The 18,174-nt window shown below is 39.5% G+C and overlaps 1 protein-coding gene across 3 annotated transcripts in view; it reads right to left on the reverse strand.

The window, feature by feature from the left end:
- Positions 1–14,434: 14,434 nt before the first annotated feature.
- The window catches only part of LOC126109776 (uncharacterized), a 136,953-nt gene continuing 133,213 nt past the window's right edge, over positions 14,435–18,174 (reverse strand). For all 3 annotated transcript variants that reach the window (XM_049914831.1, XM_049914830.1, XM_049914832.1), the window contains one exon: positions 14,435–16,295. In XM_049914831.1, the coding sequence (XP_049770788.1) occupies positions 16,148–16,295 (148 nt within the window). In that variant the 3' untranslated portion in view covers positions 14,435–16,147. The remainder of the gene's footprint in view (positions 16,296–18,174) is intronic.

An 18,174-nucleotide genomic window follows, 5' to 3' on the forward strand; every position in this document is an offset into this window, starting at 1 on the left:
CTCTTTCAAATTCTGAAGGTGGCAGGGGTAAAATACAGGGAGCGAAAGGCTATTTACAATTTGTACAGAAACCAGATGGCAGTTATAAGAGTCGAGGGGCATGAAAGGGAAGCAGTGGTTGGGCAAGGAGCGAGACAGGGTTGTAGCCTCTCCCCGATGTTATTCAATCTATATATTGAGCAAGCAGTAAAGGAAACAAAAGAAAAATTCGGAGTAGGTATTAAAATCCATGGAGAAGAAATAAAAACTTTGCTGTCTCTGACAGAATTACAATGTCATCGGCGGACCTCAAAGGATTGGAAGAGCAGTTGAACGGAATGGACAGTGTCTTGAAAGGAGGACATAAGATGAACATCAACAAAAGGAAAACGAGGATAATGGAATGTAATCGAATTAAGTTGGGTGATGCTGAGGGAATTAGATTAGGAAATGAGACACTTAAAGTAGTAAAGGAGTTTTGCTATTTGGGGAGCAAAATAACTGATGATGGTCGAAGTAGAGAGGATATCAAATCTAGACTGGCAATGGCAAGGAAAACGTTTCTGAAGAAGAGAAATTTGTTAACATCGAGTATAGATTTAAGTGGCAGGAAGTCGTTTCTGAAAGTATCTGTATGGAGTGTAGCCATGTATGGAAGTGAAACATGGACGATAAACAGTTTAGACAAGAAGAGAATAGAAGCTTTCGAAATGTGGTGCTACAGAAGAATGCTGAAGATTAGATGGGTAGATCACACAACTAATGAGCAGGTATTGAATAGGATAACGGAGAAGAGGAGTTTGTGGCACAACTTGACTAGAAGAAGGGATCGATTGGTAGGACATGTTCTGAGGCATCAAGGGATCACCAATTTAGTACTGGAGGGCAGCGTGGAGGGTAAAAATTGTAGAGGGAGACCAAGAGATGAATACACTAAGCAGATTCAGAAGGATGTATCCATACAACAAACTTTTTCTTGCTGATGTATGCGAAGAATATTGTTTCAGGTAACATACGTCAGTGTTGTTGTTGTTGTTGTTTTTGTGGTCTTCAGTCCTGAGACTGGTACGACGCAGCTCTCCATGCTACTCTGTCCTGTGCAAGCTTCTTCATCTCCCAGTACCTACTGCAGCCTACATCCTTCTGAATCTGCTTGGTGTATTCATCTCTTGGTCTCCCTCTACGATTTTTACCCTCCACGCTGCCCTCCAATGCTAAATTTGTGATCCCCTGATGCCACAGAACATGTCCTACCAACCGGTCCCTTCTTCTAGTCAAGTTGTGCCACAAACTCCTCTTTTCCCCAATTCTATTTAATACCTCCTCATTAGTTATGTGATTTACCCATCTGTGTGCGGCTGATATTTTAATGATCATTTTGCTGAAGATAACTGTTTCCATCATAATCAATAGTTGTATAGAATGTGTTGTATGAACTGTGATTTAGTGACACTTACATCACTTGCAGACAAACTCGTAACACAATGTTAACTTGGATTTCTTTAGCAACTTGACCTAATCTTTAGCCAGGAGAAAATGTTACTTCATTAAAGTGAGTAATTACAAAATAATATTAACTAATTTGTAATGAAAATTATAAATACCAAACCACTGTTGGGAACATTCATATTTTACTCTTTCATGTGTTACATGTATGGTACTTTATGTTTTCTCCTTGATCTTCGTTATGTACATCGCTGAATAAATGGTCACTAATCAAATACGCAGTACACCATATTGCCACTAACACACATTTTTAAACAGTCAACTTTAATTAGTCCTCTGAGAGATTATAGAGTCAATATCTAATAGATTATGGGCCCAGGAGAGATTAGTGAACTTTCCATACCAAAGAAATAAACTGATAAATCAAGGTTACATAATTTTCGCGTGTGTTCAACGTGTTGCTATCGTATTTTCTTTTTTTGCAGAGAAACTTTCAAGATTTATCTGTTTAACTATCTGAACGTATTCAAGATGGCTTTGGGTGGACAATCACTGTTTAATTTTGAAAAGTTGACCGGTATGACAACCTACAACGACTGGAAATTCACGATGGAAATGTCCACCATACTCCCTCATGTTTCAGGTACAATTGTTGGCACTGACGAAGATGAGAAGAATGTACAGAAAGCATTATCGAAATTATGTTTATCTGTAAATTCATCTGTGTGTCCGAAACTACGTGGAGCAACCACTGCTAAAAAAGCATGGCAAAATTTACAATCTGCATTTGAAGATAACAGTTTATCTACTTATATTGGGCTGTTACAATGCTAGATGAATGTACGATTGGCTTCGGAGAAAAATATGGAGGCGTATTTGTCAAAAATTATGTCACTTGCTCAACAAATTCGAAGCATTGGTAAGAAAACGGACGATGATTTCGTGGCTGCAATTATGCTAAGTGGACTTCCAGCAGATTTCCAACCCTCGATTATGGCAATTGAGAATTCGGGTGTCAAGATTACTAGTGATTTAGTAAGTCAGCGATTAATTCAATAATCGACAAAAAGTCATTTTGCATCCACAAATGAGACCACAGATTCGGCACTGGCAGCTAGTAAGCAGGACAGTAAACACCAGAAGACGAATATCCAACGTGATGTGACCAGGTTTCTGACATTTATAACACTTAAAAGTCTTGATATTTTGCACAAGGCGAATGAGCGTAGAACAAAGAAGAAACCGAATAAATTTTCAAATTCTGCGAATGCAGTGAGTACTGAAAACGAAACTGTGTTAATGGCTCTAACTGCATCTTCGCATCATAGTGATGGCTGGTATGTGATTCGTCATATGTCGTGAACACCCGGAATCCAAAGAGACTTGTTCACCACTTTCCAGTCGACCACAGCTGCTAAAGTGACAGGAGCAGATAATAGCAATCTTCAGACTATTGGAGAAGGCGATGTTCATCTTCGAGTTACTTGTGACGACAAGAATAAACGGATAACTGCTGATGAAGTTGCGTATGTTCCAAGCCTTGCTTACAACCTACTGTCGGTTAGTCAGATGACAAGACGTGGATTGTGTGTATTGTTTGACATGTGCAGTGCGGCGTATACAATCAAAGTGATGCAGTTGCTACTGGTGTTCCAGAAACAATTACAACTCAAATAAATGGTATGTATCAATTAGATGAAGTGCATTATTACGAAAATGTTGTCGAAATTGACAGTTATGAATAGTGGCATCGAAGATTTGGACATTTGAATCGTGTAAGCATTCATTTATTAAAAGAAAAAATGGCTGGTGGACTGAACTGGACGAACGTCAATTTAGATCCGTGTATTCCCTGCATAACAGGTAAACAGTCTCGACATCCTTTTCCTCAATCGGCGCATGAAATTATTTTTAAAGACGAATGGAATTCATTCTGTTCTGGCGTGTAAGGAGTTGTTTCATGGTGGTGTCGCAGAACGCTTAAATCGGACAATCATCGAAAAATCAAGATCATTGTTAACAGATGCAGGTCTAAGTAGACAATTTTGGGCTGAAGCTGTAAACACAGCAATTTATTTGAAGAATCGATCTCCATAATTCCTCAGGAGTGACATTCTTAACAGCTATTGTTGGAGTGGTCGTCGGACAAATCTGAATCATTTACGAATCTTTGGATACGAGCATTTGTACATATACCAAAAGAAAAAGGACGAAATTAGAAGACAAATCTAAGGAACTTATCTTTGTTGGATATTGTGAAGATTCTAAAGCATATCGTCCGATTGGGTTTTCGATGAATTGCACATCATGGGCTTTCACAATTGTCTTTGGAATACTGTCTCCACAAGTGCACTTTGTCTATACGATTATCGTCAATTCGGTTACTGTTTGGTGAATTTGGATCAGTCGTCAACTAGCACCAGCACCTAACATCATTGAAGAGGCTGTTGCGTAAGTAGGTGTGTACCCACGCAAACACAGTTAGAAATAGGAAACTAACGGAGTCTGAACTCAAGTTTCTTTTTTATTTCATCACATATAACAGGTTGTCAAGTAAGAGAATACATAAAAGCAAATCAACAACAAAGAGTAAAAAGATAGGTATGAGAACAGTCGACGGCTCTCTTCTCGCAGCATTCATCTCACGCTAGGTGAGGAGAGTCCTACGTCATAGTGACGTAGGCACGCGTCATCATGAGTTTCACGAGTTGTCCTATCGACTGTTGTGTGGGTCTTGAATCTGCATTGTTATTTGTTTATGTGCTTTCATTGTCCTATTGTCCGGTGTTGCTGAACATGGGCTGTAACGGAGATGAGAGAACTTTTGAGCAGATCCATGAAGATAGTCTGAAAGATGTCACTATCTTCCTTAGTTGATTTTCAACACGAAGGCAAAATTAAATGGAACTAGATGGTTTACTGTTTCTAGCAACATTCGGAACTGTCTTCAGAACCACTTTTATTTTCCAATTTCTGCCCACATGAATTGTGTACAATTCATTGGATTTTATAAAAATACGAAACACTTTAATTTCTTCCTATCTCACGTTTTTATCCACATGATTTATTCAATATTAATCGGATTGAAAACATGACTAGACACTTTTTTAACTTTCGTTATGGTTATGATTCCTTCATTCAGATATTCGATACGTTCATGAAACACACAATAATACGTTCATGAAACACACAATAACATCCCACGTTCTTTGGATTGCAGCTTAATAATTACTTACTTCACTTTTCTGTCCACACATTTTATGCAAGATTCATCGGATTTAAAATAAATGAGCGAAGGAGCCATAACGAAATAAAAAAAAAGCTTGTCAGACATTAATTATGTTCAGAAATACACAATAACATCACAAATTGTTGGGGTTACATTTAACAGTTCATTCAGCTGGGATGAGTATATCACACAACTCCTGCCACTTCGTTTGTACACATGTATTCACATTTAGCTTTAACGTTATCGGTACAACTACAAAGATCGATATACGTACTCATTTAGTCGATTTAGGTTATTTACGTCACCATGGCGTAGCGTTACGTCAGTATTACGTAGGGTTCTCCTCACCTAGCGTGAGATGAATGCTATCCGCGAATTTTACGCGTCTGCTGCGATCGACGTGTGCGGTTGTCGCCACAAGGCGACTGAACTGACAAAACCTGCTGAAGTTGACAGAAATGCAGTTTATCTTGAATTAGCGCAATGTGACACTGAGAAAACAGTAAATAGTAACGTACATAGCCACACGAAAGTTGCGCAGCCAGAAATGCAACCAGAAATTAGAAAATCATCACCTGAAAGAAAACCACGGAATGGGTGTTCAAGTTGAAAGAAACGTCAAATGGTGAAATTGAACGTTATAAGGCTCGTTTTGTAGCGAAAGGTTATTCCCAAATACCAGGAATAGACTTTGACGAACAACATGCGAGAACGTTTCATCATTCTTCACTTCGCATCCTGTTAGCTTTATCAGCTGAATTTGATCTTGACATTGAACATATGGATGTTCAAACTGCATTCCTATATGGTCATCTCGATGAAGAAGTTTACATTCGTCAACCTGAAGGCTACGTGAAGAAGTTTTGCAAGCTGAAGAAGGCAATTTATGGTCTAAAACAGGCGTCACGCGTTTGGAATATGAAATTAGATGTGACATTACATAAAATGAACCTAAAGAAGTCAGAATTGTTTCTCAATTCTGAAGTAAATGCAAGAATCATAAATATACTCATTATAGCTGTTTATGTAGACGACTTGATCATTTACTCTAATAGAATTGAAGAAAGGATTAATGAATTAGTTTTTCTTTGTTGTATAAGATGAGACATCTTTGTGAACTTAGTTGGTGTCTTGGCATGAGAATAAAACGAAGCAGGAAACAAGGGACGATTAGTATTGATCAAAGCAAATATGCAGCAAACATACTCAAGAAATTTGGTATGGAACATTGTAATCCGGTTGCATATCCATTTGAACCTGGTTCAAAGCTGCAAAAATGTGAAAATAAATTGACATACGAGGAAAACCTTGTGTTACATCACATTCCTTATCAGCAAGCCATAGATCACTACTGAATTTAGCTCAAAGCACAAGACCGGACATTGCATATGCTGTGGGGCTCTAAGCAGATTCAATTCTAATTATCGGAAAATCCACTCGAAAGCGGTCAAACGAATTATGCGATACATTAAAGGCACAGTCAATATAGGACTAACTTTCCGAATTGAAGGTTTCTGTGATGCTGATTGTGCATCAGACCTCCATCAGCGGCTATTAACAACCAGCTATATCTTCAAGTTAGCTGGGACAGCAGTTTCCTGGACTTCAAAACGACAATAAACCGTCGCTCTATCAACTACAGAAGCTGAGTATATGGCTCTATCAGCAGCAGCACAAGAAGCGGTATACCTTCAAGGATTGCTTCGTGAATTGTGTGTTACGCACAGTGAAAAACCAGTAAGTGTATGCTGTGATAATAGATGTGCCATTGCACTGAGTCACAATGGTGTGCATCACGCTCGAACAAAACACATTGACATGAGGCACCACTATATTCGTGATTTAATTAAAACAGGAAAATTCAGTGTGAAACCTGTAAATACCGATAAGCAGCAAGCTGATTTTTTGACAAAGGCACTGCCTAAAGGTAAACATCAGTGGTGCTGTCAAGCTGTGGGACTTTCAGAATTCACGAATTGACACCTCGAGAACTTGTGGGGGTGTTGGGAACATTCATATTTTACTCTTTGATGTGTTATATGTATGGTAGGTTATGTTTTCTCCTTGATCTTCGTTATGAACATCGCTGAATAAATGGTCTCTAAAAATGTGTGTTCCTGGCAATATGATGTATTACGTATTTGATTAAAAGGTCAACTTTATAATCTCACAGAGGACAAATTAGAGTCAATATCCAATTACTACTGAATAACACTGCGAACGCCACAGTATTAACTTCTCGTGCTTATGTAATCCCTGCTTTCAGCATCAAACTTAACTTTACATACATTTTCAAATGATCCTAGTGTTTCATTGATGTCTGTTTCTACCGTATTACATCTTATCTCAATATCAAATTCTAACCTTTTTGCTAAATCTTGGAAAGTATCATTCTGCTTGTTGCTAAAGTCAGTGAACAGTTGGTTTACATGATTGCTCAAAGAACTCGTTAACTCTTTCTTTAAATCTAATTTTAAATATTCAACTTTAGTGTGTCAAATTCAGTCTTTAGTAAACCTAAACAGTATATTTGTTGCCTGACTATTAGAAGTTTCACTCTGGTCATTTAGAACTTCACTTTGAGCATTTAAACTAGAATGTACCAAACCTATTTCTTTCCTTAAGAGTTTAAATTCTAGGTTAAACGCTCAGAATGAAAGTTTCATTTAATTGTAAACTCTGGGCTTTAATTAAATTTGCTAACTCAGTCCAGTCTGGCATCTCTCTACTGATTCTCATAGCTATAGCTGGTTCTTGAGTTTCTTCTACTTGTTTCACATTACCCATATTCTTATGCACTTTAGATCTAGTGACATTTAAAAACTTTACTCGTGTAGGTGTTATACTTTGAGTGTAAAAGTTGGATAAACTGTTGAGTGAAGTCCACTCTAACATTAAAGTACTGTTTTACACTCACCTGACATATAGTTTAGGCTGCTTCGGCGAGTGGATGTGGAATTGCCACTGGCACCAGTTGGTGTTCAAGGGTGCTGGCATTATGTTTCTGCATCGACGTCAGTGAGTGGATGTGGAAGCAGGTGTACTACAAGGTTCTGTGTTTGGACCTTCACTTTTTTATAATATATGTAAACGACTTGCCCAGCACCATGTTATGTAAATCCACACTCTATGCAGATGATACAACTTTTGTTACAGCAGGGAAAGATTTAGGAAAATTAAACGAGGAAAGTGAGGCTCATCTCAGAGCAGCCATCAAGTGGTTCCAACTCAATGACTTGCATATAAATCATGATAAAACTGTAAATATCACTCTTTAACACACAAGCTAAAGAGAATAAGATTGATTGTGTCTCAGCTAAACTACTTGGGATCCATCTTGACTCAAAATTAACGTGGAAGAGTCATACCGATTATATTTGTACTGAGTTAGCACATGTGACATATTTGTTAGGTAAACTAAGGTCATGTGTTAGTATGCATTGAGTAATAACTTACCACTATGCCTTTTTCCACACCCATTTAACATATGCCACTTTGTCTTCTTTTGCCAAATGAAAAATTGTTGCGGGGAGACTCACCCGGAGCAAAACAGTCAGATGTATCCATGGAGTCAGAAATAATGAGTCTTGTAGACCATATTAGAAATAATGAGTCTTGTAGACCATATTTCAAAAATCTAAAAATACTAACAGTTGCAGCCCTCTTTATACTAAGTTGTCTCATACACACAAAAGAAAACCAACACAGTCACAAACTACGACAACCTATCCATCACCATGACACACCTATAAAACAGCAAATTGACATCCCAGTTGCTAGACTAAAGAAAACTCAAGATAGTTACAGGTACATGGGAGTAAAAACTATTTAACATGTTGCCAATAGAGGCACATAATGTGTGAGTGAATGAGTTTAAAAAGCTTTTTCCCTAAGCCATTTCTTTGTGACACTTTTATACAATAGAAGAGTTTATAATGTGCACTAAAGATGATCTTAAGTACTGGTACTAATATAGTTTCACTTAAACTTATACATGTAAATATAATACAAATACCTTGTGCAGCATCAAGGACAAATTTTTGTATCTTATTAGACAGTAACAGAAATGGTGTAATATATTGTAGATCATTAGTTATGTGAACTGTATATGTACACAAATGACGACATCAATTGCATTTTTAATGCCTAAAGATAATAAAATAAATAGGTCAGCACCAATGAACAGCAACTGGCCGTGACGGCATCGGATGCTGTTTTCTGCGTCTGCGTACCCACGATGTGAGAGAACTGTATACTCCCCCACACCAGATCATCTTAGTCGAATTGTTCTCTTCGTATCTCTTCTTAGTCTAATACATCGAGGTCTTCTTTCCGTTCTTTTAACGTTATTATTTTCTTACATTTTCCCTTTTTTTGCATTTACTAATTTTCACCATTTGAATTTTTAGGCAGAATCCAATTCCGTGAAATGGTTCTTTTGTCTTGTTATACTCGGCTGCTATGGCAACACATATCTTATCTCGTTATCATCTCAAAATTCCTGTTTTCTTCCATCCTTTCACACAGGTTGCCACATTCTAGCGCTTTGCAATGAGTGAGGCAAAAAAAAAAATCTTCGTAATCTGATGATCACATATCGAAAGTTTAGTGTCACCATACTCCTCGATTAACAATGTATTTGACTCGAAACCAAACAACATTTATATGTTCTGCAGAAAATTCTATGTGACTGCCAGAAACCAAATAAATATCTGAGTGAGTTGGTTTAATAACCATTCCTCTTCTCACTATGTATTTCAATAAATGTCTTATCCTCTCCATGTACAAAACGAATATTAATTAACAATACTTCAACGGTCCTTTTTTTTCACTACAACAGTCTAAGTTATAAAACAGCAGATGATACATAAACACTCTTTGTTCTTTCACTATGGCTTCTATGGCGTGACCGGGAAACACTTGTCGGCGCCGTTCGCCCACCACGTCTATAGTCGTCTCACGATAAACTACAAACCTGCACACACAGACAGGTGATGCGCAGTAAATAGTATCTCGAACACACGATATCTTAAATATACGTGTGAGAGAGCCTGTCATGTTGTATTGTTTCAAGAATTTCTGTGTAAATTCCAGAACCACTCAGCCTTCTACCAAGTCCTTTCCTGGATTCTTTTACTGCTTACTCTAGTGTGTATTCTGGCTCTTAACATGCACTGGTTTGTAATGTTTCACAACTTCCGAGAGCTCAATCTGCACTAAACTGAATTTTATACTTAAGTCAGCCATGAACGTATATCTGCTTTACAAGAATGTGCGCTAGGCACTTTATTTTCGTGAACGCAATGTTAGGGTGCATTGTCTAATACCACTATAAATCCACATGGAATGTTTGGTATTAGACAGTCTTGTGACCAATATATAATTTTCATGCTTCATTCCATTGTGATAGTCTTCCTATGTTCATCTCTAATCACAGATGAGCTTTGCCGTCAATGAACCCTATTTCTCCTCCTGCGTGAACCACTATCGCTCTTTGGGTGGAACTTTCATTTCTCCACACACCTGGTACATCACTATGCTGTCAACATTTACTGACAGTATAGTGTGTATGCGCCCATGTTTCGTCAGTTTTCTCTCAAAGTTCCAATTTCCAGTGTTTGTCGTTTTCCAGTGGTCCTAAATGTTGCGATCCTTCTCTGTATGTCTAGCATAGGTAACTGTCAACAGTCTTGAGATCTGTGAAACTTGGTGGTCCCCATATTTCACATAGCAACATCCGTAGATAGAAACATTTGGCCCTGTTTGGATGTACGGTGTATACTCAGCCAAGTGCACCAGTTTTCATGATTCCTGGACGATCGTTGAAAGATTTTTTTCTTTCTTTCCACATATAATACACAGGGATGTCAACATATAGTAATGTCTTTGCAAATGGATCCATTTGGCATTTGGCATTTGGCATAGTTGGTGAAAAGCTGTACTGTGTTCTCAGGTGGTGCACTTGCAGTTTTTCTGACTGTGGACAGAGAGTTTACTTCATAAAAGCCATTCTCAAAAAAAATACTGCTAGATGTTGCACTGTTGGTTCGCTTTCGTGTATGGGAAAATCAAAAACACACCACACTGCTTCATTATTGTTGATGTATCTTCCCATATTGACAAAACCACCGAAGCTAAATTTCCCAGTCCACAAGAAGATTCAGAACTGTAGGACATAGTAGTGAAAATATGATTCACACACAGACCATATGGGCCATTGAACCCCAGTTTGCAATGTATGAATGTTTAAAACAGAAACGACGAGATCCTCATTTTTATTGTTCACTGTCCTTGGCTATTTGAAATACTGCCATGTGACTGTCTTTATTCACATGCTTACAGACAATTTGGTGGATTTCACTGAATTGCAGTATTCTACATTTGTGCGCGCTTGGAACATTTTGGAAATTAGGTAATCAGTTAGTAGTACCATATAACAACTATTTTCAGTGTCACTGTCTCGTATTTTTAATGTGAGGCCACCATTTTTTGGTTTTGCCATCAACTCTGTTTCTGTGTTATACAAAAGAAGTACCCAAAACCATACTTGGACATTTTCCATCATTCATACATTGCAAACTGGGGTTCAATGGCCCACATGGTCTGTAAATCATGTTTTTCACTACTATGTCCTACAGTTCTGAATCTTCTTGTGGACTGGGAAATTCAGTTTAGGTGGTTTTGTCAATATCAGTGGGATGAATTTTGCTGCGTAGGCATATGGGATTTTGTGAATGAGGCTCTTCTCGTTTATGCCATTTGACTGGAACTGTTAGATGCTGGATGTACACAAAGATGTGGCATTTTGTGATGACTTAGACACTTTTGTCAGAAATCTTGGGCTATTATGTCATGTTGATGCATGGGGGCTTGTCTGTATTTTAGTTGCTCTTTAATTTCTGGCCATGATGAGTTGCATGTGAATGTTATGAAGAGAGCAGGTCGTCCATATTTTCTTATGTAGGTCATGTCATCTTGTGTGTGTTCATGCATGTTCCTCTGTCTTTCTTTCATGACTTTGGAACAAAGGTAATTTTATCCTCATCATGCAATGTTTCCGTCACTTATAATTGCGCCTCGAAGATGGATGCATTCTTCCACATGTGGTTTCTTCTGATTCAGTTTCTTCTAAAAACATTCGTTCTTGTTTCTATTTTTACATACATATCTACCAGGAAATGTTGGAATAAATGGTGAGTGTTGAGAAAGTGATTAGAGACAATGAAACATACAGTCACAGAGTTGTAAGCATAGAACTTCTCGGAAGTGACTGTTTTGTTTGCTGCTTTGGCTGGATTTGTTCCAAATTAAAATGATACTCATCCTATCCGTGCAGAAATAATAATGGATATTGGAGAGGATCATATGAACTGCGTCCTCACAATGCATTGAGACCGATCACCTCGCGGTACGCTACATCAGATAAGGAAGGAAGTCAGATGTGCCCTTTCAAAGAAACTATCCTGGCATTTGCCTCAAGCAATTCAGGGAAATCATGGAAAACTTAAATCTGGATGGCCAGACGTGGATTTGAACCAACGTCCTCCCGAAAGCGAGTCCAGTGTGCTACCCACTGTGCCACCTCATTCAGTGTGTATCACGTTCAGACCCACAATGGGTCTTGTTTTGTATTTACCTACACATGGGTAGCCACACCAGTGGCAATTCCAGAACACACCAAAAAGCCTTTGAATAGTCCACAGTGTTCCACAACATTTGAGTGTGTTCTGGAATCTTCCACAATGATCTGGGATATTCCAGGATGTTTCTGAACATTCTGGAATCTTCCCAAATGTTCCAGACTATTCCAAACATTCCAGATCATCCCGGATCATTGCAGAACATTCTGGAATGTTCTTGAATACTCTCTAAATATTCTAAAAAGTGAAATGCCTTTTGAGTAAAAATGAAAACCTTCTTCCATGGATCACGGATAGGGGGCTACTACACCATACAACTCACTTGATCGTACCAGGACTTTTTTGTTTGTTTTAGTTTTAGTGGCACTTGTACACTTTTTTAATATATATTTAGTACTGTTGTTAACTTGGGCACACAATAGCGCAACTTATCACAGTATTAGCTGAAGCAATAATGAAAGAATAGGTTCACTGTTGTAAAACAGTGGAATGATACAAAGCAATGTCATTTGTGGTTGGCACACTTGAACCCTCAAGTGGGCAAGTGGCTATGTATAATCATTAGCTGCACTTTGACCTGAAGTATTTGATGAGTATAAATGAAGAAAATGGAATCTCCTGGGAGGGAACAAAAAAGCAGACCATAAAAAAGGTTTGCATTTCTCTTAGTTTGCGTATAAATAAATGTAACCACTCACCCGTAGCAGACTGATGTGTGGAGCATGAGAACACGTAACTGGAAACAGTATTCACACTAGCTTTTGAATGCGTGCACACGACACACACACACACACACACACACACACACACACACACACATAAATGTAAACTCGTGCAGCTGCAGTGAGACTGATTATTGATTATCAATTATTGTAAACAGTCACCTGGGCTCATAGCGGATTGGGTAGGAGTAGCAGGATAGTGCAAGGCAGGTCTTTCAACACATGATTCAGTAGCTGCAAATCAAGAGAGGAGGATAGAATGAGTGTGAGATATTGAGAGGGAGAAGGGAGAGGAGGAAACGTGAGGAAGCTGGAGATGAAAAGGGAGACGAGAGAGAGAGAGAGAGAGAGAGAGAGAGAGAGAGAGAGAGAGAGAGAGAGAGAGAGAGAGAGAGAGAGAGAAGGGGAGAGAGAGAGAGAGAGAGGAGAGAGAGAGAGAGAGAGAAGGAGAGAGAGAGAGAGAGAGAGAGAGAGAGAGAGAGAGAGAGAAGGAGAGAGAGAGAGAGAGAGAGAGAAGGAGAGAAGGAGAGAGAGAGAGAGAGAAGGAGAGAGAGAGAGAGAGAAGGAGAGAGAGAGAGAGAGAGAGAGAGAGAGAGAGAGAAGGAGAGAGAGAGAGAGAAGGAGAGAGAGAGAGAGAGAGAGAGAGAGAAGGAGAGAGAGAGAGAGAGGAGAGAGAGAAGGAGAGAGAGAGAGAGAGGAGAGAGAGAAGGAGAGAGAGAGAGAGAGAGAGAGAGAGAGAGAGAGAGGAATGGAAGGGTGGTGGGAACAGGTTAGCTCAGGTTTACGCTGAGGGAAGACAATTTCCAACTGTGTGAAACTTGTGCTGGAAGGGAGTATCCTAATGGTTCGCATAGCAAAGCAGCTGTCCAAGTCATTTCTGTTTTAGTATGGTGCCCAGTAAATTCGACAACTGGATGGTCAGTTGTTTGAGTAGCGTCCTTTCTCTTATGTTACACAGTGTCCCCCCCAGAAATTTCCATTATTTTTAAGTTACAACTTATAAATTCATAATTTAACTAAAATTATAAGTAGCTATTTCAACCAATAACATTCACTTCTATCAATCATATAACTGTGACAGCTTTCACAAATTATGCCAATACTAATTAAATTGCTAACTTCAAAATCACTTGGCAGTTAATTTAAATTACTGCAAAAAGAACATTTCATTTTACAAAACTTGCATGTAATGAAGAGGAAAGTGAATAAATAATGAATAATAAAACTTTCAGACAAATAAATTTTAATAACAATTTTAAATTAATTTAAAAACCATCATATACATGCTAATTATGTAAATGGTATTTAATAATTTCTACTCCATTAGTGTTTTCATTTTAGCACTTCCATTATCATTACAATAGGAATTCAAACCGCTTTATTGTAAGTGATTTAACTTCATTCTAGACATTACCAAAATTATGAAGGGTGTCTGTAAAATACGGTTCCCATTTTTTTTTTCATAGTGTAAAACATGTTTATTTCATGAATGCTATATTTTTGGAAAGTTCAGACTTTAACCTATTTTCCTACATAGTCGCCACTGAGGTCAATACATTTCTGCATGAGGTGCACAAGCTTTTGAATGCCCAAGTCAAAAAAGTCTGCCACCAAGCCACGCAGTTACCTACGAACCGCTTCTTCCAACTCTTCTCTGTCGCTGAAATGCGTTCCACCCAGGTGTTTCTTCATGTCAGGGAAGAGATGGTATTCGCTTGAGGCTATGTCCAGACTGTAGGGTGGGTGTTTGACAATACCCAATCCAAATTTTGAAATTAGCTCATTGGTGGCTTTAGCGGTGTGCGGCTGAGCATTATCCTGATGCAAACGCACCCCCTTGGACAACATACCCCTCCTCTTGTTTTGAATTGCACGGCACAATTTTTGCAGTGTCTCACAGTACCCAGCAGTGTTGATTGTTGTGCCGGTGGGCAAGAACTTGCATAACAGTACCCCCTTCCTGTCCCAAAACACTGCTGCGATCACTTTGCGTTCGTTTGAATTTTCGCGATCTCAACAACTCTGGGTGCTTCCATTGTTTGGACTGTTCTTTGGTTTCGGGTGTGTGGTAGTGCACCCAAGTCTCGTCTCCAGTGACGATGGAGTCGAGGTATTGCTCGCCACGAGTTCTGTGATCTTGAAGAAGTTCTTGGGCCGCTTCAACGTGTTGACATTTGTGGTCTTCAGTCAACATTCTTGGCACCCACCTCGCACAAACCTTAGCATACCCTATATGCACCATCAAAATCTTGTCAATAGAGGTTTTGCTGACAGGATCATTTCGGAGAGCTCACGAATCGTCACTCTTGGATCTGCGAGCACCGCTGCCTCCACTTTTGGGACTGTTCCGTCAGAAACAGATGGCCATCTGGAACACTCCTCATCATGGATGTCAGTACGCCCGTTCTTGAACTCTCTGCACCAGCGCACAAATTGTATGCACATACACTTGTCTCCATAGGTTTCGCATAGCTGGGAATGGATTTCTACTGGCACCCAATGTTTTTTGCAGACAGGAAACAGATCACCGAGTGCAGCTCACACCCGGCAGGCGAAGCGAGGGGAGAACCATCACGTACGGCTGCCAAGCCGAGACTGAGCTCTGCAGGCAGCTCGCTATGGAGACGATTTGGAGTGGGGGAACCGAGGTACACTACAGAAACGCAGGATCCACCGTAACAGCACTTTTCAGGACTGTAGCGTCACTGGAACCTTATTTTACGGACAACCCTCGTATTACAAATTACATTGCTTCAAAACAGTTTTTGCCTATTTTAACATGATACTACAGCACATCCAGTTTAGCTACAATGTCATAAAAATTTGTGACTATTTTTGGTCTGACAGCAATTATCTGTCCACTACAACACACACTGCTGTAACAACAGTAGAAGAGTATTAATTTTTACTCAGTTACACAGTTACAGCTGAGATGCAATCAGTATTTAGAGTTAGAGGTCCTTATAAATACCATACCACTTTTCTACTTCCTCTAGAATAATAGATATACTGCTTTCATCCTAAATACCCTCATCACTCTTACTGCTACGATCACCATTACTGTTTTAGTCACTATCCAAACTGTCGAACCACGATCGATCTGCATTGCTAGGCCTTCTGTTGTCTTCCTCTTACAGTTCCGTGTCACTCTCGCAATACGCAGCCTCTAAAGCTGGTTGCTCAGCTTCAATGCTGCCGCAGATTTGAAGACCAGGCATACGCTCAGCGAGGCCATCTGTGGCTTTAGGGTCACCGACACATCCTGGGATTTTCAACTCCCTGTGATGAAAATGGAAACATTTATATTACTGTGAACATCCGAGTGAGGTGCCTATACACTGAGGTGAAAAAGTCATGGGATACCTGCTGATACCATGTCTCACCACCTTTCACCCAGGGTTGTGCTGCAACTCAATGTGATATGGACTCAACAAGTCATTAGAAGTCAACTGCAGAAATAGTGAGACATTCTGCCTCTACAGCCATCCGTAATTGCAAAAGTGTTCCCAGTGCAGGATTTTGTACACGAACCTAGCTCTTCATTACGTCCCAGATATATTCAATGGGATTCGTGTCGGGTGATCTGGACGGTCAAATAATTCGTTCACACTGTCCAGAATGTTCTTCAATCGCGAACAACTGTGGAACAGTGACACGGTGGTTTGGGAACACGAAGGCCACGAATGGTTGCAAATGGCTTCCAAGCAGCCAAACCTAACCATTTCCAGTCCATTCTACGTAAACACAGTCCATACCATTACGGAGTCACTACCAGCTTGCACAGTTCCCTGTTGACAACCTGAGTCCACGGCTTCTCGGTGTCTGCATCGCACCTGAATCCTGCCATAAGCTCTTAACAACTGAATTTGGGACTCGTCTGACCAGGCCATAGTTTTACAGTCATCAGGTGGCTGTAGTATTGCATACACAAGGTATAAAAGAGCAGTGCTTTGGCCCAGGAGAGAAGCTGTAGGCGATGATGTGCTGTTGACAGACATATTCATGTCTCATCTGCTACCGTAGCCCACAAATGCCAAATCTTGTCGCACTGCCCTAACAGATACGTTCGTCTTACATGCTACACTGATTTCTAGGGTTATTTCACGCAGTGTCGCTTATCTGTTAGCACTGACAATTCTCTGTATGCCACTGCTCTCGGTCATTGAGTGAAAGACGTAGGCCACTGCAATGTCTGTGGTGAGAAGTAATGCCTAAAATTTGTTTTTCTCTGCACGCTCTTAACACTGTTAAGATATAAATGTTCAGATATCCACAATTTCCAAACTTCAGTGTCCCACTCGTGTAGCTCCAACTACCATTCAATATTCGAAGTCTTAATTCCCGTATTGCAGCCATAATTGTGTTGGAAACTTTTCGCATAAATCACCTGAGTACAAATGATAGCACTACCAAAGCACTGCTCTTTTATACCTCGTGTATGCGATACTACAGCCACCTGTACATGTGCATATCATTATCCCATGACTTTTGTTGTCTCAGTGTATGCTGTGAAGGTCTGTACAATAGTATTGCTGAAATTTTTTTGTGTTCATGAAGGTTGATATTCACTCTTGAAAAGGATGATAAAAGAATCCAAATGAAGGTGACAAGAAAGTGGGAAACTGAAAGAAGGAACAGGGTATAAGAAGAAGGGGAGTAAACAAGGAAAGGTGCGTGTAAGCAAGGAGAGGGGATAATGGTTGCAGAAAATGCAAGTGTAATACCAGAAACTATAATTTTTGAAAGACTCTTTTACTGTGCAAAGTATCAATGCTGATATTACTGGTGAAGATATTGTGATCAGGAAGAACAGGACTCAAAGATGTGACACAATGTTAATCCTCACTTCATTCACTCATCTGATATTTGGGAAGAAGTTGTGAAGTCACTATTTAAGCCTAGCATGTGCTCAGTAGAAAGCTGTAACAATTGAACTTTGTCAAAATAAATGGCACCATTAACTGTAGTTTAGATCAGAGAGCTTATTATCGGCCACACCTATGTAATAGCCTGTGCAGAAACTACACCAGTACAGGATGTGACTGCTTTCACAGGTGGCCTTCGCTGTGACAGAGTGGGATGTGTGTGTTGCATGACTGGAATGAAACAAGTGGTACAGCTCCACTCAATATAACGGCCACTCCTAATGTCAGTGTTG

The sequence above is a fragment of the Schistocerca cancellata genome, chromosome 12, assembly GCF_023864275.1.
Source record: "Schistocerca cancellata isolate TAMUIC-IGC-003103 chromosome 12, iqSchCanc2.1, whole genome shotgun sequence".
Lineage (NCBI taxonomy): Eukaryota > Metazoa > Arthropoda > Insecta > Orthoptera > Acrididae > Schistocerca > Schistocerca cancellata.